General features: G+C 41.3%; 1 protein-coding gene and 1 long non-coding RNA gene across 4 annotated transcripts in view; one reads left to right on the plus strand and one right to left on the minus strand.

The window, feature by feature from the left end:
- lekr1 (leucine, glutamate and lysine rich 1) overlaps positions 1–26,880 on the minus strand; it is an 86,384-nt gene that overhangs the window by 48,961 nt on the left and 10,543 nt on the right. For both annotated transcript variants that reach the window (XM_037776471.1, XM_037776472.1), the window contains 2 exons: positions 15,052–15,581; positions 169–246 (listed from right to left, as the gene is read on the minus strand). In XM_037776471.1, the coding sequence (XP_037632399.1) occupies positions 169–246; positions 15,052–15,581 (608 nt within the window). The remainder of the gene's footprint in view (positions 1–168; positions 247–15,051; positions 15,582–26,880) is intronic.
- On the plus strand, positions 18,308–26,582 carry LOC119492100. 2 transcript variants are annotated; one of them, XR_005207715.1, is made up of 3 exons: positions 18,308–18,429; positions 24,105–24,336; positions 25,664–26,582. It is a non-coding gene; the product is annotated as an uncharacterized LOC119492100 (long non-coding RNA). The 2 variants fall into 2 exon arrangements; XR_005207716.1 differs by lacking the exon at positions 25,664–26,582 and adding an exon at positions 24,477–24,803.

Below are 26,880 nucleotides of genomic sequence, written 5' to 3' on the forward strand. Positions count from 1 at the left end.
GTAGTTGCTCCTTTTGCCATACTCACACACAACGTAGCCCTGTTGTAATGGAGATGTAAATCCCTGCCATGCTGAGCTGACCTGCAGAGTCAAACCGAGTCGAACCAAGCCAACACATGTGAATGGAAAAACCCTATTTGTCTCTTCTCACTCTGGTTGTTTCCTTACCTGAGAATTTCACCTTGAAGCTTCTCTTTTCCAAGTAACTGCTCTGCCTCCTCCTTCGTGGTAGCCGCTACTGCCAGCCTGTCGAGGAAGAAGAAGAAGAGAGCAGAAGAATGAGGATGAAGAGCCGTGAGCAATATTCACTCATTAGAGGACCTAAGCCTAATGTAATGCCACTGCACTCCCATGGGGTAAAATGAGCTTATAGATGATGCAACTTTAATGATAGAGAGCAGAGGATGATCGTGATGAAATGGAATGAGATGAAAAATTAAAATGTTCCTCAGAGGTAATTGATCTAAAGAGATGCCCCCTCCTGCTCATCTTATCTAGTTTCAGATAATTTAATACATAATAAATTATTATTTGAATATGAGCAGAGTCAGCAATGCATAAAGGCAGTGATTAATAGGGTTGAAGTGCAAAATAGAGATAAAAAAAAAGAAAAGTGAATTACTCTGAAAGTGCTACAGATTTTGAGAGTAGCTTGGAGGTCCAGACATGATATCAGACTGAGTCTGTCCTTATACCCATTACCCACACTTGCAGTGTACATATTCATGAGTCGAAAAAGTAGCCTACATCTGCAAAATGCCAACACGCAGGACACTTAACCCTCACTTGATGCACACTTAACCGGAGCGATTGTCAGAGCTAGGAGTATCCCATAATTCACTATGGTCTTCTGCACCACCCCAGTCCAGTTGTTGGCAGTAATACGTCCATAAGATAGTTTTATGGCCAACAATAATCTAATAAAGGAAGTCTGAGGAAGAGCTTGGTGCTCGAAACGTTACAGCATAATAAAAATCCTTCTAACGGGAGCTGTTTAGTATGCAGATCTATCTGTTTTATTCTGCTATATTTCTTTTATCAAGCACCGATCCTATCGGACACTGGATGTGCGTGTCTTACTGTGTTTTATTCAACAATAATCTACAGACATGAAGAAGATAAAGTTTATGACATGGACTGTGTTCCAAATTACTTTTTTTATTTGTAGTACATACTGTTGCATGCAGTATGCACACAATTGGGACATACTACTTCGTCATAACATTGTGCCATAAACTTTGACCCTCTTGCTCATATGGTGCCTTCAAATGAAACTTTTGAGTTTGTGTTTACAACATGGGAAGTCGTGTACACAAAATGCTTGGCGCTAAGTCGTGAGAACACCGCTGCTAGGCAACGTCAATATTAACATATAATCAGATACATTCTACCACAAAGCTATGTGAAGGAGTTAAGCAATCAAGATAAAGTCAGATATTGAGGCTACAGGTTAAAAATGTTTGTAATGTAGTCCTGCCGAGTCAACAGAGAAATACTATAATAGGAATAATCTATAATAATTCTAATAATAATAATAATCTATAATTTGAAGGTGTAGAGGAGATGTTTCCAAGATATTGATGCTAGTGATTGTGATGTGCAGGAGCTTATGTGATTTGTTCTGTCTGTACGCTGACGGATCTATGTGGTGAACTTACACGTTACTGATTTGAAATAACATTATATTAAACTATAATAAGGTGAATTATGTCAGCAATAGCCTGAGGAAACCCTAAATCTGAGCAAGGCAGCTTAAATTCTCTATGTAGGAAAAGCTCTGAAATACATAACAATCCAAAGCAACAGAAAGAGTCTAAATTCATGCTGTTGCTCCAGCCGTGTCAAATTCAGTTGGTATAGTAGGTCAAGTTATCTTAAAAATATCTGATGATATACGCTAACTGCTGAATAGACAGCAGGCAATCTACATAGATAGACTTGTCCTGCTCGCCAGGTTGCAGTAACAATGTCAATGTGTTGACACGTTATGTCGAGGACAGATACAGAGTCAACAGAAAGACACGCACACATGATGATAAGTATTTAGCTGATGCTGTGGCACCTTACATTTTCTATTTTTACTCCAGTGGGGAATTAACTGGCATCATAATCTAACTACAGTTAGTGACCACAAAACACAAGCAGTTTTAGGGAAAGACAATCTAAGCTTAAAGGTCCATTTACTAATGATTCAGAGCTTTTAATCGCTATTTTTTTTGTCACCCGACCAAAAGTTCATATTTCGGTCATGTGATGTCATAGCTGAATGAAGATCCAGCTAAAAGCTCATCATTAGTAAGTGGGCCTTTCATCTTCAATTATCTTCACCACATATTGTTCCCAAAGGTCAAGACTGATCATCCATGCACAGAGCTGCAGTCTTTCTTCATGCTGTGTTGGTTGCATTCTGATTTGTGAAACATAACAGAGGTGCAAAATCGCAGTTTGCATGTGTGTGTGCAAGTGTAAGCATTTTAAGGACTGAAACGGACAAGTGCAATTGTTTTGATGCAAAGTTTAATTTCTCTGCTGAGAAATTGAGCATTTTTTTGTGTTTGAAAACATTTTATATATGTCCTTGAATGTTGGTTCTGTGTTCTTTCGAGTCATATATTTATGTTGCTATTTAAGGCTTAACTTAAAGGACCAGTGTGTAACAATTAGGGGAATCAATTGGCAAAAATGGAATATAATATACTTTGTTTTCTTTAGTGTATAATCATCTGATAATAAGAGTCATTGTGCTTTCGTTAGTTTAGAATGAGCCGTTTAGATCTACTGCACATACGGAGCGGGTCCTCTTCACGGAGTCCGCCAATTTTTCAACAGGAGCCCAGAACAGACAAACCAAACTCGTGACTTTTCCTGCTTGGGCCGGAGTCGATAACGTTACTCGCTGCCGCCGTTCTCTCTCTCTCTTGCTTCACCACTCACTTCCCACGTACACACACACTCTACGCACTGGCTCTGCCCCAAATGACCTACGCTACTCTTACAACAACTGGCTCTAGAGAAGGCCATTCACGCTTTTACGTCGGCCACCGTAGTTCTTCTACACGCTTGGCACACGGGAGAAGATTCAGTTGGATGCAATCTCCTCGCCTCACCGCTAGATACCGCCAGATCCTACACACTGGACCTTTAACAAGATTTTTATTTGCGAGAGACCAATCTGGTTAAATAAATGTCAAATAAAAAAATACATATTTTCTCTTTATCTGTGGGATAAACTCTGTATGAACTGCATGTACAGATGGACAGTTGACAGCAGTGTGCGGTACAAATGGTTAAGTATGCATGTTTCTAGTAATCCTGTCTGTGTGTGTGTGTGTGTGTGTGTGTGTGTGTGTGTGTGGGTGGTGTGTGGGTGTGAATGAGCGCATGTTTACAAGTTAATAAGTATGCGTGTAATTGTGGCTTAGCTGATGTATGTGTCCCTGTGTGAGACAGAGCAAGCTAGACTTTTCCGTAAGCATTTTAGCCTGTCTGTTTGTATGTTTGCCACTTTCAGACCAAGTCAGGGTGATCCTGTGATCCTGTGTGTGTTTGTGCCCGTGCATGTGTGTGTGTAATGTGTACTTGTGCGTGCATGCCTTTGCTTTTCGAGTGATGGCAGCCCAGACTCCCACTGTTCACCCATCTGTCCCCACCAGTCCCAAAGCGAGATCAGAAAGAACATTGCCTCGAGAGGGGTGTGTGTGTGTGTGTTTTTGTGAACGTGTGTGTGTATTTCGTGTGTGTGTATTTTGTATACGAATCTGTGTGCTTTGTGTGCGTGAGCCTGAGCTCCTGTTCCCAGGGCAGTGGCTGTCAGTGGAATAACTAGGTAGCACAGTGCCAGTGAGTGCGTGCCAGATTAGAGTACCCCCTACCAGCAGCCCAAATCAACTGCCTCATCAGGACATGTCACACACACACACACACTCACGCACACACACACACGCACACACACACACACACACACACACACACACACACACACACACACACACATAGTCGTGCACTCGACACGGATCTGCCAGCCACAGTGTTATGGTGACCTACCGAGTCAAATGTTTTCTCTTCTGGGGTGTGCATGTGTCAAAGGGTTTACCAGTTTCGTGCTCCTTCATATTTTCAGAGATTTGGATTGAAGGTCAACGCTAGTGGGCTTATTTTCAGCCCCAGGCTGTGTACAAAATGTTCTGCAACATTATGTCTGTTTATCCTAGTTTTAGTACTGGGCTAAAACTCACTGTTGCTTGCCCTGGACATCCTTCCCCTTCGTATCTGATTTTGCATATCAACCTACATCTAAAAATAATAGCTTCAAGGCCCCTCTTTGCTTTACTGGCTTTATTTGTTTGTGATGTTTTATTTCTGATATTGAAATGTGAACAACAACACTTGCTGCTTCATCTGTTATTATTTTTCTAGAAGCACAACCACACTGGGAATCATCAGTGGTGCCTTCAAAACATACAGCCAATACTAATTTGGTGTAATTCCTTGTTTAGCCACAAGAGACCATCTCTCAACAGTGATCACACACTGGAGCTGCAACACAAGTTTATGTCAAGCATTTATTGTTGCAGGCTTTTTGGCATTGGTTCATATAGATGGATTAAGTGATAACTTATGAGTGAATTTCCTGTCCTCATTAGAAGGGACATAAAAGCTTACCCCATATCAAAGTGTCATCTGTTCACCCACTGCGTGTGTGTGCATTTATGTGAGTTGAAAGACTGTTTTGATCAACACAATGGCAGGACATTCAGAGCTAAAAGCTATTTTACTTTGCAGTATGTAGGATTTGGTGGCATCTAGTGGTGGGGTTGCAAATTGCAACCAACTGAGTACCACTCCGCTCACTTTAAATATCAAACTAAGCGCTCTACAGATATTGAACATCATCTTTTCTTGTAAAATGTCCAGTGTAATCGCTAACACTGGTGTTAATCGGTGTCAAAATGTCCTCACTGTGACATCCCTAGCTCTCTCTAGTTTGGTTTGTCCGTTCTGGGCTACTGTAGAAACTTGGCGGATCAACATTGCGGACTCCGTGAAGAGGACCCGCTCCCTATGTAGATATGAGGGGGCTCATTCTAAGCTAACGAAAACATAACGATTCTTAGTTTCAGGTGATTACACACTATGGAATTTATAGTTATATAGATAGATCCCCGAAATGTTACACACTGTTTCTTAAACTTTAAAAAGCTGAAAACATATTTTAGGCTTGTCAAAGACTCATTAAATGCTCTGATGAGAACTTTAAGCAGTCAATGCCTCTTAAATTAACCATAATGCTTTACAGCAAATGTCCTGTGTGTGTGTGTAGTGTGACACCTGTCTGTATATATTTTGTTTTCAAGCTATCTGGTAACCATGTCGGGGATGCCATAACAATGATTGTGATCATCACAACAGCGCGCAGGCACACACACAAAGTACAAGCAGAAACAATGATATCATATTATGGCTAACCGCATGAACTAGAAGGTTATGAGGATGCATCTGTCCTCCAGCTTGTCAATTTGAATTCAAATTCAGAAGAGCAACGTGTCTCTGTGTTTCATTTGTATGTGTGGGTTGCTATGCTACTGCTCCTATGTGTTATTGTTGATTACCAAATAAACTTTGTCATATCGAGTGTGTGTGTGTGTTCTTGTTTAATATCCTTGTTTTTGTTTATCTAGTTGTCATGAGCCCCACGGTAATGTTGAGCCACCATTAGAGCTGAAGAGAGGTCATCCTCTCTTCCTCTCCAATGCTACTAAGATATACACAACACACAGTAGTGTGTGTGTGTGTGTGTGTGTGTGTGTGTGTGTGTGTGTGTGTGTGTGTGTGTGTGTGCGTGTGTGTGTGTGTGTGTGTGTGTGTGTGTTAGCCTGTCTGTTTGATGTGGTAATGTGAACTTGAAGTTGGATCTATGCTAATGCATCACATGCTGGCTTTGATGGCTGTTTGACTCTGTACATAGTAGACTTGACATTTTACCTAACACAAACACACACACACACACACACACAAAGAGAGAGGGAGAGAGGGTATAGTGATTTGTATATTGTTTCTGCGGTTGCTAGTGGAAACCAGAAATTGAAATAAAACCACACGAGTACATTCTTAATTTGCCATAAAGCACTTCCTAGTTACTAACGGATACCTTTCTATTTGTCATCCATCATTTGTGTCGACTTCACTCCCACTCTCACACCTGCTGCAAGGCTTCTTATCACTGTTACCATCCACCCCCAGGTGTGTGCATGTGTGTGCATGTGTGTGTGTGCTCTCACACATTTTTATGATTCATAAGTCATAACTGCCAAGTATAATTTTTGTTACTGTGCACAGGAGTGACTATCTTATTCATTGCAGGTGTATACAAGTGTGTGCAGGCGCACACACACACACGCGCTCACACAGATACAAATACATCACACTCCCACACACACACACAGTGAGGTAGAGATGCAAACAGACTCACACCCAGAGTCACTGTTTGGATCAAGACTGAGATCAGCCAGCCAAAAAGAAGCAAACAGAGCGTATTAAATTCCCAGACATGTCTCTCAACGCCATAAGCATGTGCACAAGTTACATGATATGTTTCAACCTGTCTTCAGTTAGAGGAGCTTTGTCTATCCATACCGGTTTATCAGTGTCTTCTACCAAGGGGTAGTTTTTACCCTTGGTAAGTTTTGATTGATATTTACATGACCTAACAGCTCATCCAAACAGAAAGATAGAAAGAAAAAGCATATACCAAATGGGTGTATTTGGGAAGGTAAAAAATGTGATGACAAGGGATTAACCAGTGGGCAACCTCTGAGTCTGTAAAGTGAAGCCAAAGCAGAAGTGCCTTAAACTTGCATTCTTTCTAGCAACCTGCAGGGGGCGACTCTGAAGTCTGATTGTATAGAAGTCAATGAGAAAATTACCCTATTTCTCATTTTATTTATTACCTCAATAAACATTGTAAACATGAGTTTATGGTCTCAATCACTAGTTTCAAGTCTTCTGCAATACAGAATGATGTTCATTTAGTAAATTATGGTCCCATTTAGAGTCAAATAGACCATAAAGCAGGATATGCTTCAGGGCGTGGCTACCTTGTGATTGACAGGTCGCTACCACGGTGTTGTCCGATCTGGGAGTTGTCGGTGTGTTCTTCTTACAACTTTAACCCTTTCACATTATTTTTCAGTTCATGAAAGTGAATTGTAACTTTTTTAGTCGCCTGAATTTTTTTTTCAATGTTCAGGTGTACTTAGCTCCACCCTCTCGTGCCACTTCTGGTTGCAAAAAACAAAGATGACGATGGACAAATACAACGATGGCGGGTTCAAAACAGCAGTCCACAAACCAATGGGTGACGTAATGGTGACGACGTCCACTTCTTATATACAGGCTATGGGATTAACCTATGCTTAGTATTTGCCAAATGCAGTCATCAAATACTTAATCCTTACGAATCCCTTACGAAATTAGATTTTGCTTTTTAAAGGTGCTAAATGCGAGATTGGAGCATTTCTATTGCCTCCGCAGGGCTCTCAACATGATGACAGCTGAGCCGGTGGCTCGCAGCTAACGGTGCTAACTGCGCTAACAGTGTTAACATGAGGGTGAACCGAAGGGTGGGTGCTATGCTTCCGCAACGGCGCTGTCGGTCGGGACGACGTTATCAGCTGTAACCGCTGTATGAAAGCAGTGCAGAGCGGCAGCCGTAAGCTAGCCGGCTATGTCAGCAAAGCACAGAGAAACTCGGATTACAACACACACAGAGGGAGAGTGACTTCCTTCTCTGCTCAGGGAGACATTACTCCTCTATATCTTTACATAGCAAATAGTTGTTTGCTGCTATATTAATGCTCTGGGTACCATATAGAGCACCTTTAAAGTTTACGAGTAACTAAAGTCTGTAATCACCCTTTGTTGGGTGAGACAGCAAAAAACAGTTTTGAGTGGCAGCCTAATTAACGTTCACAGCCTGTAGCAACAACTCGAAAATGAGGTGAACAGCACATGATATGAAATGTTGATTAAAGGCATCTGATGCTTTGAAATAACAGGTGTACCATAGTGTGGTAAGAGCAGAGCGTCACCAGTGTAACAGCAGCATCGTCAGTCCTGTATTGATTAAAATAAAAGCATATTTGCGTAGACAGGGTGTTGCTTTGCACAGGAATCTGGGAGTAGTCATAGATTCTGACCTGGAGAGACCTATTGCTACAGCTGAAAAACTAATACATGCCTTCGTCACCAGTCAGTTAAATTACCGTAAAGGTCTGCTTCCTGGTTTAGCCCAAAAAAATCTGCATTTGTTCAGAAGCAGCTGCCAGGATCCTGACAATGATAAAGAGAGTAGAACACTTGATATATTACTGACCTGCTTGTACAATATGAAACAGCCTTTTAGATCCTCTGCAAAACATTTCCTTGAGTGAGAACACAGATTGGTGAAGCTTCATTCAGTTACTATGGGCTGCACTTGTGGGACAAATTACCAGAGGATCCAATGTGTGCTCCAACTTTGACCGCCTTTAAAAGCTGGATTAAAACCCTCTTGTTTTCTTCTGCCTTCTACTGTTGTGTTTATCTCTTTTATTTCTTTATTTTCATTTTCATTTTCAGTATTTGCTCCCCATTTTGCCAATTGCCAGTGTTACTATCAATGAGTGTGTAGTGTAATTCACACCCTGAATAAATTAGGGTTGTTTCCATTGTTTCGTGATACTGTGTCAATTCTCAAAAACGCTGTATTGATGTTTAATTAATAGTTTACATGCAAAGATAGACTCAGTTAATACTTTATTTTATTTGCAAAGAGCATATGCTGGTGTGTTCTTTATACGACAGCTTTCCTAAAATTAGATTTAAAAAATTGCAATATATCGTCTTGCTTACAGGATCGCAATATATCACAATATACTGAATTGTAACCCCTGTATCATGTGTATCGTATCACCAGATTCTTGCCAATACACTGCCCTAGAATAAATAATAAATCTGTTGAGCTACAGGCAGTTTTGCACATGTGGCGCTAAATAATAGTGTATATTTACCAGCTAGTAGTTACATTACATCCCCTTCATCTCAGTGAAGTGTACTTATCTTGATTGATGGACAATGTCAGAAATTCTTGTCTATTTGCCTTTGAGAAACGTTGGCATCAAGTTGAATGCCATATCAAAGTCAAAATTACTACTGGGATGTAGACATGAACTGTATTTACAAATCATAAATTAACTATGACGTAAATAAGTGTATTGCTCTCTCTTTCCTTTCTCTTCAGCCGATCAAAATATCTCCAGCTCATCGGTGTCTGAACTTGTCTAGCAGGTGGCATTTTAAAATCAGGTTTAATTGCACTCTGCACATTACTACCCTTCCAACCCTGTTTTCTTCTGTCATACGCCTGTCATCCACACACAAACTCTCCCATGTCACGAACACACACACTGTCTGAGAGGTGGCATTTTAATCAGGTTTGGTTTGTGTGGAGAGTGTGTTGTTATCGAGCTACCAGTCAGACTCTCCCACACACACCACTTCTCTCGTCCTGTCAGACTAACACAGGATCAGCTAAGTCAGATATAGGAAGAAAGCAGGAAAACCTCTGTGTTGGGGTTTTGTTGTAGTTGTATGTGCAGGTAGATTAGTATTAGGATCTCTAAAAAAAAATGGTCCAAAAACAGTATCAGAAAAACATAGCACCCTGCTGGCTAGAAACCTTTACGTCCATTCCTGTAAAAAAAATCTACTGTCCTAAATTACATAACATCCCAACAAAAGCTGTATTAAGTCTCTCAGAACGAGAGGGGGAGGGGGGGGGGGCAATAAAAAATGCATCTCACATAACAACAGAGTCACACTCCTGCTGTGTAGCCAGCCATTCAGAACATCCTCATTAACTCCCACTTGCATGCTATCTTTCTCTTTTTCTCTCCCTCCCTCTTTTGCCTTTTAATCTGTTCATTACCACCTGTGTGGGTGATGGCGTTCTGGCAAATTGCTGGTGTAAGTGTTTAGGGAGTGACAGAGAGAAAAAGAGAGAAGTGTGAAAGAGAGTAAATAGGAAATTCTAATGAAAAAAAAATTGCATATTTGAAGGCAAATGATCATTGAGATATATACAGAGAAATAAGGCAAATGATAACAAGCATCTGAGATGGGATAGATAAAGCAAGATATAGAGAGTTAAAGGCACAATGAGAAGGATTTGTCGGTTGGATGCGTGCGTACAATCTGGCACCTTGTCGCTACGTCGTTATTAGGGCTTGGTATCGGTACTTGATATCTTTAAGGTATCGAAGTATACGTTTTTAGATGATACCCAGCCCTAGTTGTTATAGATGTTGATGCCCAGAAACTTCCCAAACACAACAAATGAAAAGAAAAGAGAAAATACAGGCAGGATGCAGGGTCTGTGCAGATACAGACACCACCACACACTTGTAGTGGGTCATTAAGTGATTATTGAGAGGTATTATGTTTGTATGAGTCTACTGTTATACATTTTTATTTGTTTTTTAGTTTTTTTTCAGGAAAATCCTACTCATTGTGCTTCAAAGAAAGTCAAAGAAAGAACTAAAGAAAAAACGCATAAAAATATAGAAAGACAAAAAAGACAAAGAGTAAGCAGGAGAGAGAATCCACTGCTGTGAGTCCATGCTGGCCTCTCACACATCACTGTGTCGTGCATCATTATCTGACTGAACTTTGACCTCCTGACCCACGCTTGGCCCCAAGGCTCCAGAGCACAACTGTGTGCAGTGCGTGTTTGTGTGTGTGTGTGTGTGTGTGTGTGTGTATATGTGTGTGTGTGTGTGTGGTTGAGTGTGTTTTTGGCTCAATAAAGAGGCAGTGTATGTGAGAGATAATCAGCTTACATTAGAGCAGATAGTGGATTGGCTCACCAGTCTACCATACACAGAACAACATACGGACAACCTGCAACCCAGCAAGCCATCTGAGCATACCGGCTGTGGCCTGCACATACACTACACGCACACACAAACAAAAATTAAAGCTAAATATCCACGATTTACCAATCCATACTGGACATTTGAGCCCGGCTTTGACATTTTTGTACTGCCATTTCTTGTTATATAGTGCCCAAAATATACACACAGATGTGAGAATTCTGTGGGGCGAATTCACAAAAGGATTGTGAGACTTTTGCGGGCGCTAAACCGACATAAAATAAGACAAAAAAAAAAAATGATTATATATTATATATTATTATATATATTTAAATTAGGTAATATGCATACATTTGGCGCAAAATTGGCCCGTCTATACAAAAACAGTTCAATACGCAAAGATCAGCACTAATAGCCACACCCAGTAAAATTATTAGCGTCTTCAGAGAGTTGGTGATAACTGAAGCACATTTATACTGACATACTGTTTCTCTCTGTAACGTTTAAAATCCTGGCATAAAGTTGTGAGGAATGCCTCTGCACCTCATCTGTCAGGACCTGTAGCTCGCAGTCAGAAAATTTAATTTCTGTTTTTCTCTCTGCCGTTGTTCTGCCTACTGTGTTCTTGGCACAAAGGCAACACCTACGTGGATAATTGCAATCAGGCGCAAAAAAGGGTAAATTGCACTCAGCTGCAAAACTTCATGGGCATGTTTGCCCTGTAATATCAGTAGTGCAATATCTTGAGTCCGTCCTTGAGGGGGGCAGATAGCGGTTGCAAGTGATGCGCAATTCATGCTGCTGTCGCAGCCACAATTGGCCGCAATCCATTCTTTGTGAATTCACCCTTGAGTGTGTAAAATGTATCCACTGTATAGTCAATGCCCTCAAATATCCCACAATGGAAAAAAAAGTGGTACTGTATCCATGACATGTACAATACTTTCTGCTAACAATCCCACAATGCAATGCACCACATTTTATAGGTATGAACATTACCGTTGTGCGACTCTACACCTGTCGGTGATGATGCAAAATGACTAAAAAAGTACTATTGAGTGTCTATTACATAGGGAGTGGTGATTGATGATTTTTAGTAGAGTGACAATACTTTTTGTTCCATTTTGGGAATTTTTGAGGACTCTATATGCAACATAAATTTCATAATCAGAATTTGGACATTCAAATAAAATTGCAAAAGGTACAAACAGTGCACTATTTAGTAAATGGAGAGTAATTTTGGACATAGCCCTGATCTCCAATTTTCTCAAATCTCAAATTTTTAGAAAATATTTAAACAGTCAGTGTATGAAATTCTGTCAAATTAAAACTTGATAACTTTGTAATTCTACCAGCCATGATGAATAGTAACAATGCAAACCACTTATAACCCTCATGTACGTGGATGGCCAACGTCTATCTTTTTAAGCTCTGAAGTTATGACAAGGCCATCCTGAGGGTTATACAAAAATAAAACAAGGTGAGGCTGCAGGTGTGCGTGCATTGTGGCATGCAATTGTGTGACTAGGGCAGTTTCAGATTGGTGTCATTGTTTTATATGTCAACAGGATGGTCTTTAGATGTTGTGGGCTATTCATAGCATTCCCATGAGTCACGGCATGCGATCATTTCATACATGCAAACGTAATTTAATCTTTGATGGCTGTTTGATTAACAAACACCTGCTATTTGATTGCCAACATTTTAAAGCTGATGAAACACAACAGGAATCTTCACCACCTGCGTGCACACATGTGTATACTTAATGTGGGTAGATAAACAACACACACAAACCTACTTTTGATGCTGATAATATGTAGAGCACATGACTTGAACTTTCTCTGAAACTGGGCGTACTAAGTGGAAAAAGTAAAATACAACAGTATCTCTACCATCATCTTCCTAATTCTACTGCACAAGAAAACACACACACACACACACACACAGACACACACAAGTACAATTAAGTAAATAAACAAAGTGTAAATGAAACAAACAAAATTTGTCTTTGTATACAGTATACTTTTTGAAACTAAATGGGATATACTGAATTGCTTTTGTGCTTTTGCTATATAAAGAAGCTCTGACGTTAACGAGCGTACTGAGATAAATAGATATCTATGATATACCACTTATTTATAACACTATTTTTGGTGTACACTTACATTCCCTATAATAGCTTTGTACAACCCCCAGAGAACATGACTGAACATGCTGTATTCAGCTGAGATACAGAACATGTGTAGGTGGGGAGAGAAATAGCAATGAATGATGGCGTAGTAACGAAGAGGAAAGGAAAGAGCTGCACCCATTATTTCAAATCATAACATGCCGCACGGCTCTGTTGTATTCTGGTCTATTAACACCACCGTCAATGGAGAAAATAGTCTTTTAATTTCCGCCACTGTGACTGTTTAATGTTGACGTGAGCATCGAAAGAAACCCTTCCTCTTTAATTCTGAGGATCTGAGACTTACGCTTTAACCTTCCAGCCAGCCATACAGATCAGACACTACTCAGCCGCCAGAACAAATTGACAATATGCCAGTATCAAAAAGTGTCCTCATGTCATATACACACTGATATGGCCCAGTATTTTAACCTCACCCCATTTATTGGAGAGGACGCAGACCAATCAGCCAATAAAATGGTCTGTCACACACTGTTATCATAAAGCAATTCACAACAATCAAAGGACAAGTTGTTCCCATCAGAAGGGACACTGTGCTAACTAAAACCTTGGCTTACATCCCTTATTGATTAGGATGCCAAATGCTTTTTAAGAGTTGCAAGCCTACATAATGAACGTTTGATGTTATATAAAGCCTCAAGTCATAAGGCATGAAAGGAAGTAGTAAAAAATGTTATGAGGTCAGATATCAAAATTGCTTACAGTTGCTCTCCCAATGTTGCATGGAAAGCGTTACCAAAACGTAGAAAAAAACCCAAGTAATTCATCACATGCCTTTATGCTTTCCTCCCAAAAATTGGGCTCATGGCTGAGAACTTACTACACAGTATAAATACTGTATATCTAACTTATCTCCTATCATCATCCTATAAGCAAGTCATATGTAACTATTTTGTATTGGTGATGTATGTTTTGTGGTAAACATAGTTTTCTTTGATGAATCAATGAATGATGAATTAATCGCAAATTAATCGCACATTTTTTATCTGTTCAAAATGTACCTTAAAGGGAGATTTGTCAAGTACTTAATACTCTTATCAACATGGGAGTGGACAAATATGCTTGCTTAATGCAAATATATGTATATATATATTATTGGAAATCAATTAATGAAACAAGCACTGACAAATATTGTCCAGAAACCCTCACAGGTACTGCATTTAGCATAACAATATGCTCAAATCATAACAAATTCAAGCCCAACAGGCAACAACAGCTGTCAGTATGTCAGTGTGTTGACTTGACTATGACTTGCCCAAAACTGCATGTGATTATCATAAAGTGGGCATGTCTGTAAAGGGGAGACTCGTGGGTACCCATAGAACCCATTTTCATTCACATATCTTGAGGTCAGAGGTCAAGGAACCCCTTTGAAAATGGCCATGGCAGTTTTTCCTCGCCAAAATTTAGCGTTATCGCGTTAACTTTGCAGCCCTAGTTTCCACTAAATATAAGTGACAAAGATATTTTCAATTCTCTGATAAAATGAGGAGGATGTTTGTCAAACATTGTGTTTACAAACACACTATTTCCTCCCATAATAAGCTAGACCCTGCTTACAACAGTGTGTTGAGTATGTTTGTTGTTGAGCAAAACAATTCCAGTAACCTAATAAATATTGTGAAACGGTTTCATGGAAATCAAATTGGGTCATTTGGAATTTAATCAGTACGTTTCCTGAAATAACTCACTTCCTTAGACGTATTACCGAGCCTTGTTTATCTATTTTTCCTAGGTTTGGATGATGACAGTGGAATATATAATTATACATCAAGGTCTGTGTCAGAGATTCACATACACACACCAGCTACATGTCTGATTTGTCTGAGAGTGTGTTTGTGTGTTTTTGTACTAACAGCGTGACTCACAGGATAATTGCCCACATGAAGCCTGGCATTAGAGATCATTTCACACCAGGGACGGGAAGTCCAGACAAACACACACAAACCTCACCTCTCTTCCAGCTGTTGGAAGTATTTTCTCAGCTCGTCTAAATTTTTATTGGCCTTTTGAAGTGCGTCACTCAGAACTTTCTCCCTCTCCTCAGACCTCCTCTCCAGCTCTTCTCGCTGCTTCCTCAGTGTCTCCTCCTCCAGGTCTCCCAGCTCTCTTCTAAGTCGTCTCTCTTTTTCTTCACTAATTTTCTGATACTCGTCTTTCATCTCTCGCCTCGTCTTCTCGTTCTTTTGTTCAAACTCCTCTCTCAGAGCTCTCTTTGTGTCTTTGTTCCTCTCTTCTAACTCTTCTCTTGTGCTTTTCTCATTCTCCTCTGTCTGTCTCTGCACCTCCAGGTGGAACGCCCTCTCCCACTCCAGCCTGCCCAGCTCCAGTGCCTCTCGCTGGGCCTTCTCTCTCTGGGTGGTCTCTCTCAGTCCCTGGAGCTCTTCCTCCAACTGAGCCAGCCGGGTGTTGAGCTGATGGAACTCGTGGAAAATTAAGTAGCTTACACCGCAGTAACGACACACTGTCTCACTGCGCTCCATCTGAGGAGAAAATACACACACATTTGTTTTAAATGAGAGTAATAATATTAATTTAGAAGTAACTACAGAAGTACAACTAATTACAAAACCTCTGAAATTTAAAGCCCCTGAAAAGTGGTTATTTTATTATTTATTAAGAGTTTAACACACAGAAATCATCAGGACTGTGTGGGTGTGGTTTGATCAGATTTGATTAAGCATAAGCAAACAACCTCACAACTGTCATCAGATTCTGATTCAAAAGTTTGCTAAAGCTGAAACTATTTGACATCAACTTGATCCATGCCCACTTTAAACCCCCTCTTCATTTCTCATAGTTAAAAGATGATTGAAAATGATGTGTTTTCAAGGTTTAGAACAAAGTATTAACTACATGCAAAAAGTGCAAATGAGGGTAAGTCTAGATTTGTAAAAAATATAATAATATGATGAGTCTTTCTCTAGCATAATATATTATCTATACAATCAAAAACTTGTGTAAGTAAAACTGTGCTGTATATTATATAAATCATGGTATGAATAAATAATAAAATAACTGTAACTTGCTCTTTATCAGCGAATGAAATTGAGTCTAGAAATAGCATTCACTATTTTATTGTTTATGTATGGGGCCTTTACAACAGCAGTATCAAAGCTGTCTATAAAAACAGTTAGACTGACAACTACAGGCCCCATTATCCATCACAATCTGTTTCAACCGCTGGTGTCAAAAACATCTTTTTATCTGTCAGCAGTTCAAAGCAGAGGAACACAGATACTCTAATCCCTCCTTCAGATATTGTTTTTACTGCTGTCTGTTAGGGGGAAAAAATCATCTCCCAAAATTATCTTTCTTTCTCTGTGCGTGTCAGTGTATTCTCTCAAAGCTGTTGTCACTTCTTTCAGGCTTATGAGGGATAAGATCACATCCCCGAGCTTTCATCTTCATGATGATATGAGGCAGCTGATATTTGGATGACATGCTGACAGCTCCCATGTCAGAAAGCTCCAAATAGACTGCTACATGATGTAAACAAGGTGAAAGAAATGTGCAAACAAAGCTGGCATTCTTGGGAAGACAAGACAGATTATTTAATTACTGCTGTTAAGGCACAATGGCCACATGATTGCCTTTGTCGATTTGGCCATCCACTTGTTTTGAGTGTGACTAAAATATTCCAAAACCTAATGACCAGAGTGACATGTAATCTGGTGTGCAATGATGAGAAAACTATTGATTTTGATTCCGCTGTGACCTTCTCTCCAGTGCCACATTCAGACCAAATTTGCCATTTTCTCATGAGCGTACCTTTAAAGCCGAATTCACACCACAGCAGCGGCTAAGTGCGGCCTTCGGCGAGCTGCCATGCAATGTCTATGAAAAGCTGCGGCCGCTTGATTCTGTGGCAAAGTGCAGCCAAACAAAAGTGGGGAAAAGTTCAGTTTTAGCGGCGAAGTGCGGCCAGAGAATAGCCGCGGCCAATCAGTAAACAAATCCTGTGACATGTTGACCTGTGTTACAAAGAATTTCTTCCCACCTGAAACACATGACTACGCTTCCTGGCTGCAGAAAAATGTGATTATTGTGGCGAGCCGCACTTCGCCGCTGCCTGGTGTGAATTTGTCATTAAACAGAGATTCATGTGGACATTCATGCTTCAAAAATAAACTAACTAATTTGTTTTGGTGACCCCATGACCTTTCCCCTTTGGCCCCAGGCCCAGAGGGTCATAGACTGATGGTAGTGATGTTTTTTGTGGAGTGTTTGATTACATATGTAAATATAAGACTATTTTGTGATATTGAAATCAACTAGGGCTGTCAAAGTTAACGCGATAATAACGGGTTAACGCAAATTCGTTTTAACGCCTCTAATTTATTTAATGCGTTAATGCAATCTATACTCGGATGACTTTAGTGTTTGGGAGTTCCATTGTCTTGTCCTTCGTGGTGATCTACAACTAAAACACAACAACAACAAATGCTAAGAGCCTAAACACAACAAGACAGCCTCTGTCGAAGGACAGAGATCAAAAGAATGGCAGCCACTATTTGAAAGTCTTTTTCCTGAAAGACACTGAGATGGGTTTCATTGAGTGAACCCTTGCTGTGGCGTCCTTTTCGCTCTCCCTCTGCCTCTCTTGTTTCCTTCATCTCCACAGTAAGAGAGAATTCAGAAAGAATGACAGGGTTTTAGACAAGACAGACAGACAAAACACACAGCAACACTTGAAAGTGCTTTTGACGTGACAAATGATTGACAGGTGACGCATTTAGGAAGATAGAGCTTCTCTCTCTCTCTCAGTCTCTCCATCAGCCACATCTAACTTTCTGTCTGTTCCCACCTATCACAGTGCGTTCTCGCTCTGTGTTAGCATCTTGTCTATCCATGTCAGGTCAAGGTGCAGATTAAGTCTGCCTCGTGTCTTCAAGACAGCGGGAGTCTGTCTTCGAGCAACCATGGAAGACAGAAAGACAGCCAGAACAACACTTTAGAAGAAGAGCACTGCACTCAGTAATGTTTACCATGTTCACCATGTTAGTTTAGCATGAACACATTTGCTAATTAGCACAGTGTAAGGTGCAGCTGAGGATGATGGGAATGTCATTAGTTTTGCAGGTATTTGGACAAACTAACGTTTACAGAGGTTCCATTGAGTTACATTATGATGCAATTCCATTCAGTAAAAATGAGTATTGTGTGAAGGTAAATTCTAACGTTATCATGATGTGTTCAAATGTAATCTAAAATTGAAATCTGAGTGGTAGATATAAAAAAATTCTTGCCTGCCACAGTGGCAGGTGGTGAAAAAAGTTAATTTCAGACTCAATGCTTCAGATACCCGGATGCTTGTACAATAAAGCAAAGGTGTGCTCCTTATGATGTCACTGTACTGTAGGGTGTTGGATTCCCCTGTGCCAGACATTTGCCCTGATGAAAGGTCAAGAGACGGACAGAAGAAAAAAGGGACAGAGAGGACATAGAGGAGGGGGTGTATTAGTGTGGGTGGAGAAAAAGCTCCAAAGCACAACAATGTATGACATTGTGTTGCCACAGAATGCACTCTGGAGAATATGGGCTACTATCTATTTGCAGTTTGTGTATGTGTGTGAGAGAGAGAGAGACAGACAGAGAGAGCCAGAGAGAGTAAAAGTGCGTGCAAGTGTGAGCAATATTTGGAAGTGAGGCTCAGGGGGTTTTAGTGTTTACTGTGCAGATGTCCTCATGGTTCCTGCAGGCATAGATACAGCACAAACTACTAAGTGTGTGTGTGTGTGTGTGTGTGTGTGTGTGTGTGTGTGTGTGTGTTTGAGTGGGGATTGAATTTTATCCAAAAATGATTATGCATGTAAATGTGTGTGTGAGTGTGAGGGTGGGAGTGATGGGGGAGTTCTTTATGCGAGTGATGTAGTCATGAAGACAGACAACAAGGGGGCAATAGACAACGTTAGAGTGACCTGAGGGCTGAATCGTGCCTTAGCTATGGCTTGACACACACACACACACACACACACACACAAAGAGGCAAGCTTCCTCACACTCACACACTCAAGCACAAACAGTCAAAAGCACATTTTAAACACACAGGGGCAAATGAAAGGCACAGACAGAAACACACACCCAAAGACACACAGACTGACGAACTGATACACACATTTAAAACCCACACTGATGCAAGCACGAACATGTACGTGGGTACAAACAAAAGACACAGACGTAGACAGACGCATACAAAGGCAAATTTACTCACATAAGCATCTTCTGACAGACAGGATACTCACACAATCGCTCAACACACACTGACAGACACACACACACACACACACACACACACACACACATAATGTATACACACACACCCTGAGGGCAGAATGTCTGCGCCACCAGTGTGGGTTGTGTGCTCCCGTGACTGAGTCCGGCCCCTCGGGGAGACCCCTTGCCCTGGGCACTGACACGTTCACTTAGCACTCAAACCACAAAACTAACCCCTCCACACGCTCTCTCTCACACACACACAACTACTACCACACATGCTTGCAAAAAATACCTAAGAGGAGGAGGAAAGACGAGGATGGTTTGAATGAAACAAGGAAGTGATAGAAAAAGAGGGAAAGAATGAGGGAGAGGAGGAAAAATGTCTTGTTGTCCTTTAAATGTTTCATGCCAGCAGCCAATAGATGCTTCTCTTCTACACACAAAACCTCTTTGTCCTCTAGTGCGCACGACACGTCTATGGCTCCCCAATGTGTCTCTCTTATCTCGCTTTCATTCTGTCTCTTGATTGACTCCATTAACATGCTGGACTGTTGCCAACAGCGGTTTAAAACATTAAATTTCAAGACACATGCAAGTCTCTTACACTTGCACATTAGTTTAATTAATCTGGTAATTATTATTCTATTATAAAGAGAGTTAATAAATATCTATTACAAAAGGGTTTATTATAAAGGCAACACACTGTATTTAACTATTGGCGGTGGGAATCACCAGAGGCCCCACGATTCGATATTATCACGAGTCACGATACGATCTTATTGCAATTTTAAACATTTTGCGATAAGATATATACATTTTTGGAACTTTTTTCAACTGCAAATTATGCAGTTTGTTAACATCTGTTTTCATTTACATATCTTGATGTCAGAGGTCAAGCAACCCCTTTGAAAATGACCATGCTAGTTTTTCCTTGCCAAAATTTAACGTCATTTTGGAGCATTATTTAGCGTTCTTCCTGACAAGCTAATATGAAATGGTTGGTTGGTACCAATGGATTCCTTAGGTTTTCCAGTTTCATATGATACCTGTTTCTTCAGCTCTAAAACTGAACCTGCTACAGCCTCTGAATAGCGCCTGGGTCGTTGGATTGTTAAGAGGTTAGTTTATATAACAAAAAAATCGATACTTGATGTCTGTGTATCGACACAATATTGCCACGCAAAATATCGCAATACTGTGTTTTTCCCTCACCCCTAGTAACTATGCAAAACATGCATAATGCCTGAGGGTACATCAGTGATATAGTCGTTTCAATCTTCAGTCAATAACCACAGAGCGCCAACACTGAATCATCCACCTCTTACTGTAACTGAACCTCCAGCATGTGTCAACAGCTAACAGGTACCAAGGCTGCTCTGTGTGTGAGTGTGTGTCTGTTTTTTGTGACTTGGACCCCCTCAACAGTCCATGTTATCACCATAATGCCTCCATGCTCCATCAATTAAACATGGGGCTATTACCTCTCGCCTGATGTGAAACATTTAGGAGGGGTGGAGTGGGTGCAGGTGGGGGCGACAGGGCGGGGGTATTCTGTGGGCGGCTGGTGTCTTGCCAGGATGAGAAACATAATTAATTTAGGTGATGCCTTTTTAACTCCCTGACTGTCTGTGTCTGTGTGCAAATGTCTGCACTCATTGTCTCATGCACTGAGGGTGGAGACGGGACGCTATGCAGACAAGTCACACAAAAAGATCTTAATTTTTACCAACTTCTCTTCTGCTATGTTCACGCCACCTCTCCACTCCTCCTTCGTCTTTCCCTATAATATCCTCCTTGCATCCCTTTTCCTCCTCTTTGTCCTTTTCTCCTTCCGTCTAATATCACATTTCTTTGGCTTCTGCACTGCAATTTCTTGGTACATAACAGCCAACAGATCAGTCAATATATCAGACTAGCCAACAACAACAAAATCATATTTGTCTCTTAATTGCATTCATCAGTTAAAGTAGGCTTTTTAATAAAGGAGAGACATCATGCAGGCTATACAAAGCAGGCAGGAACAGAGCACTGTAGACAGCAGTGCTCTGTTCCTGAGATCTCCTGAGATCTTCACAAACAGACAGACTAAACCATTTATTTCCTCTCATCCTCAGTACTTTACAAACCTGAATACCCTTGTGTAATTTTGGAAAGCAGGGGGGATAGAAAAACTACAGTCACCGAAATACTGTAAAGAGGCACAATTCAGCGCACGCTGAATGCTGTTGAGAGATGTTATGGAGGGGTACAAGGCACTTAGGCATTTTTTTGGGTGCCTGAAGGATTAGAGGCATTAGGATTAGGTTTAATCAAGTGATATGATGATGGGCGGCGGATTTAGAGAGGAAAAACAAAGGCACGAGTGCTTCCTCGCATCATACCTGGATCCTTCTAAACTGTTTCTCATTCAAATTCTTTCTCTCTCCCTCTTTCAATCTAACAAATGCTTTCTCCTTTCCATCTGCTTAGCTGGCACTTCATCCCGCTTCTCTCTCTGTCTGTCTGTCTGTGAAATCACAGACATGATAGATCACGCAAGCATTTAAGAAGGGATTAAGTAGTTGACGGACTTATCCTTGTTTTTTTAACCTAATTTTCCTAAATTATTTTTTTTGGGACTGTGACAGTGCGTGAGAGCTTGTGGAGTGTGTGTGTCCTGCTGAAAACATTGTCCAGCTGTGCTCTTGTCTTTGCGTGTCAAAACGAGAATGCTTTTGTGAGCTTTTGTCACTTTGAGTGCGTGTGAGCGCTTTTGTTTTTTTGCTTTTTTGTGTGTTGCTGGTGTGTGCGAAAATATGCCTGGACGCATACTATGTGCGCACATTCTCGTGTGTGTTTATGTGTGTGATCGAGACGGCGCTTCGTGACTGTGGCTTTGTTGATTTTTGCGACGATAAAGACCCCCTGTGGTGCTCAGTGTAGCGAGAGCCAACACTGAGATTCCACTCATCTGGACCCCATGGCGCACCACAAATCACATGACGTGAAGTGTGTGTTTATGAGCGCGTGCATGAGTGTAGAGGAGGGCATGTGTGTGAATATTGTGTGTATGAAGAAGTTCCTTGACCACGGCACAGTGTGTGTGTGTGTGTGTGTGTGTGTGTGTGTGTGTGTGTGTGTGTGTGTGTGTGTCTGTGAATGAATATGTCTGTTTATCTGTATGTATATGTGTGTATCTGGGTGTGTGTGGAGGAGGGAGGGGTAGTAGCGGTCACAAGGGACAGAGGGAAGAGCAAGAGGGAGGGGGGTCGAGGCATGCGAGTAGCAGAGAGGAGACAAGGGAGGGGGCAGACAGATCCGGGGCATACTGTACTGTAGAGTGGATGAATCAAAATGTGTAAGATGGCCAGTTTCTGGGTTGTGTGTGTCTGTATGGAAAAGTAGCACAGAAGAATCAACAGTCAAATCACTCACACACGTGTGACAGATGTGTGCATGCAGACAGCAGAGGTTGAAATGATCAGCAACAGTCATAAGAAAGTCAGGATGAAGTCAGCAGAGCAGACAGAGTGCAGGAAGGAGGGGGTTTGAACTGTGTGTCAGAGGGGTGATTGAGCCACGGGGGTAGTAATGAAAATTTGGGAGAATAATAAAGCGAGGGTTTATACCCCTCGTAATCCAGGGTTGCATGTTTGCCGGCTGACTGGCTGTCCTCCCGTTGCATTATCCTCTCTTCCCTCGCCTTCCCCTCCCCGTCTGCCTCGCCGCCTACCTCACTTGCTCCTTTGCGTGGAAGCGGGGAAAGGGCAGTGGCAGGGAAAGAATCACCTATGGCTGCGTCGACCAGCACTTGGCCACGCATCACATCACATCCAAACAGGGAGAGGCACAGCACGGCATGGCATGGCACGGCACGGCTCACACACAACAAACAACTAGCCTGAGGAGCAGCAGGCAGACGACTGGCTGTGTCCATTTTGTTCTGTGTGTGTGAGGGGGATTGGTCGTGTGGGAGTCAACTAATCAGCCTTCTTGGATTAATGTATTTTCTTAAAGTTAGTTATGCTTGTCTCCAGAACTGACTGCCGACTGCACCCATTGCAGCCTGGTAGCTTTTTACAGTCAATATCAGTCAATCAGTCAATAACGCCTTGCATATCGTGTACACAACTTCCCATGTGGTAAAGGCAAGCTCACGATTGCAGCTGCTCAACTGGATAGGTTGTGTTTATGATGCACTGTGTGAAGCAGTGCACACTAGAACAGTACAAGACTAAGAAAGCAGACGGTGAACACAGTCTTTGTTTTGAATTCCCAAACGTTTCTCCAAACCTTCTTGACAGACTTAAGTAAGATATGATGTATGCTAATAAGGAAGGATATTAGTGCCAAGTATGTGATACTACCTACCGTATCAATCATAATAACGCGGCAGCAACGTGGCAGCAATGCAGTAGAAACGCGGCAGTAACACGGCAGCAAAATGATAGCAACCGATTTTTATGCTAAATGCAGTACCTGTGAGGATTTCTGGACAATATTTGTCCACTCATTCTAATCTGCATGAATACTACAAAATCTGAAACACATATTTTCTCCATGTATACACTTGTAAACATACTGTATATAATGTTACCGTAAATCTTCAACAGCTGAATGACAAAATAGAAGCTAATTTGACTCTTCAGAACCATAAATTTGAACTGTCCTGAGCCCTGCAAGTAACGTTTTGTAACATTTTAGCCAACATTGTTTCCTTTATAGACTCCAATGCACTATATTCTATACCAACAAAACGAGAGAAGCACTGTATTATAATTTAATGACTCTCTCGCTTTCTCATGCAGGTTTGAAACACAGACTGAGTGCAGACGTACATGTAAGAGGTGATGCCAGGACAGCAGGGCGGCCAGTGAAAAAAAAATAAGCCAGAGAGAGAAGGGGGGAGTATAGTCTGTTACATTAATCAGAGTTAGCAGACAACACATGTGCTTCCGTTAGCCCCACTAGACCACGCATCACAACACACGGCTAGGCACGACATGGCACGGCACAGTAAGCCAGGAGAGGCCAGAGGAGGTAACACTGACTGAGTGTGTGTGCGTGTCTGTTTGCCTGTCTATCTGGCTGTGCTCTATTTTTTATTGCTGTTCAGTTTGTCAATGAATGAACCCATACCTTCTCAACATTTATCCTATTTTTATGTTCTTCATTTGCAGCTCAAACCAGGTGGAATGACATTCTGTCTGATTGGATGACAGCCAGTGGAGCGAAGCAAAACGCAACCTCATTTAACCCTCTTAAGCAAGAGAAAACAAGTGTCGTCGCCTGCAGTGTTTAACTCTGTGCTAAAGTACATTATGCAAAGAAGCTTCAGACACTTATGAATGAGTAAAACAGAGAAGATCTTATTCAGTTTGACAGTACAAATAACTCAAGCTTTACGTCACAGAAAACCATCCTTTGAGCAAGGCAGTTAAAGTTGTACCCACTTTCCCTCAAATTCTACCTCAGTTATTTTGGTTTCCTTGAATGACTTTTAACAGCACTCACAAAACATGCCGAGACTAGCTGTATTGAGCTCTAAATATGCGCAAGTGGTGAAAGCTGTAACCATGATAGTGAGAAATGATAGTTGTCAATTAAATAATAGTAAGAGTGGTAGTAAATGCAACAGATTTTCCAGACTTCAAAAAGTGATACTTGCACCCCTTGCTGAAAATACAAAACATCTCTGTGAATATCATGGATAATGGTCCATTGAGGAAATTCTTCCTCTATTGACAGTGAATTTCTCTCTGTATGACTTGTTCAGAATCAGTGCAAAACATTGAGTTAATAAAAAAAACCTTCCCCTTATAATTTAATGCTGTAGATACTTTTTCTGCTATCAAACTCAGTTGTAATCAGTGGGCAAACTCAAAGCTTCAAAATGGCAGTCCACAAATCAATGGGTGACGTCACGGTGACTACGTCCACTTCTTATATACAGTCTATGGTTGTAACCTGACCTGAGGTATCTTGACATGACATTGACATGATGAGGGTAGTTTCACCACACAACAATATGGATGCCGGGTATGCAACAAACTCTCACAATAACTGGGATTTTAGTGTTTAGGGATCGACTGTCTGAACACTTGATTAATGTGCATCCTTTTCAAAAACAACTGCCCCACTGGCTGGCATGGCAACTGCTTCATAAAAGCAACGGTGACCTTGTAATGACCCTTGGATTATCATGCAATATTGTCACTTCGTATTTCCAGGCTCCAGACAACACCCGTGACAATATTGCACAATAATCCCCCCGCTGTCTCTCAGTCATTACTGCAGATCAGCATTCACCTGATGGCCCCTCTCCCCCTCTCCCCCTCTCTTAATCTCTCTCTCTCTCCTCCCCCAGATTTAAGAAAACAGACTGAAAGGGGCAGAAAAGGTGAGGAGGACAATGAAGAGAAGAGGAGGAGAAAGGAAGTGAGTCTGAGATAACACTGATTCGAGTGAACAGACAACACATGTGCAACCATTATCCAGCGACCTCCTGAGGTCTTATTGAGGAGAAGGATCAAGACAAAAAAGGGAGGAGTGTGTCTGGTTTAAAACTATCCATTATTCAAGGAAAGGATTACTGCAGGAACGGGAGAGAAAGAGAGTGAGACGGACAGAGAAAAGGAGAGATGTGTAGCACGGTGTAGCTCACTAGGACGAGTGGCTTGTCTCTACTCTCCTCTTTTCCTCTAGAAGACTTTGCCGTGCTCACATTAAAAATGGATGGATGGAGGGAAGGAGATGGAGAGCAAGAGCAGTTGAGAGGCCTCGGTTGGACAGTCAACAGTCAGAGGCACGGAAAGACACGAAAGAGGCTAGTCAGGACGTCGATTTACACATTTCCATTAAAACAGATAAACAGCGAGAGAAGATGAAGATGTTTTTAGAATCAGCAATGATCTAAGTGTCAGGTTTCAGTAAGAAGAAGCTCTCCAGCGAACTAACCAGACTTGTCTGGTAATTAGAGTGTTTCAGTGTTGTAACTCCAACAACTGAGTCTCATGTGAGGTTTCCAAAAGCACACACTGTACGACCGTAGACTACAGACAACACGAAGACATCTCAACTTTCTATACACTGCTGCTCTGCTGCCACAGCAATATTGTCTTGTTCTTACAAGAAATGCTTTAAAACTGTCAGTCTCTTCCCTGATAAGATGAGATAAGCCTTTATTGATCCCCTGAGGGGAAATTCAGGATGTACAAAGAAAGAGATTAAATCTTATCTATTAAAAGGGACTATTTCACTCCAGGGAGTGGAGAATGAATTTAGTACAAGTTCAAGTAAATTTGTATAGCACCTTTCCATTCAAATGCAGCTAAAAGTGCTTTACAGGATGATAAAACAGTAAATCAGAGAGGCAGAAGTAAGGCAAACGTCTACACACACACACACACACACACACACACACACTCAGCCACACACAAGTCATGGTCATGGGTATGGTCCAGAAAAACGGCAGGTTTTAGAATATGTCCTTTTTCCTAACCTAACCTGCCAGATGGCTAGTTACACAGAACCATCTGAGAAGCCGTCATTGGAAATTGTTTGGAAAAGGGCAGGCACTTTAAA

This window comes from Sebastes umbrosus, chromosome 7, assembly GCF_015220745.1.
Source record: "Sebastes umbrosus isolate fSebUmb1 chromosome 7, fSebUmb1.pri, whole genome shotgun sequence".
NCBI lineage: Eukaryota > Metazoa > Chordata > Actinopteri > Perciformes > Sebastidae > Sebastes > Sebastes umbrosus.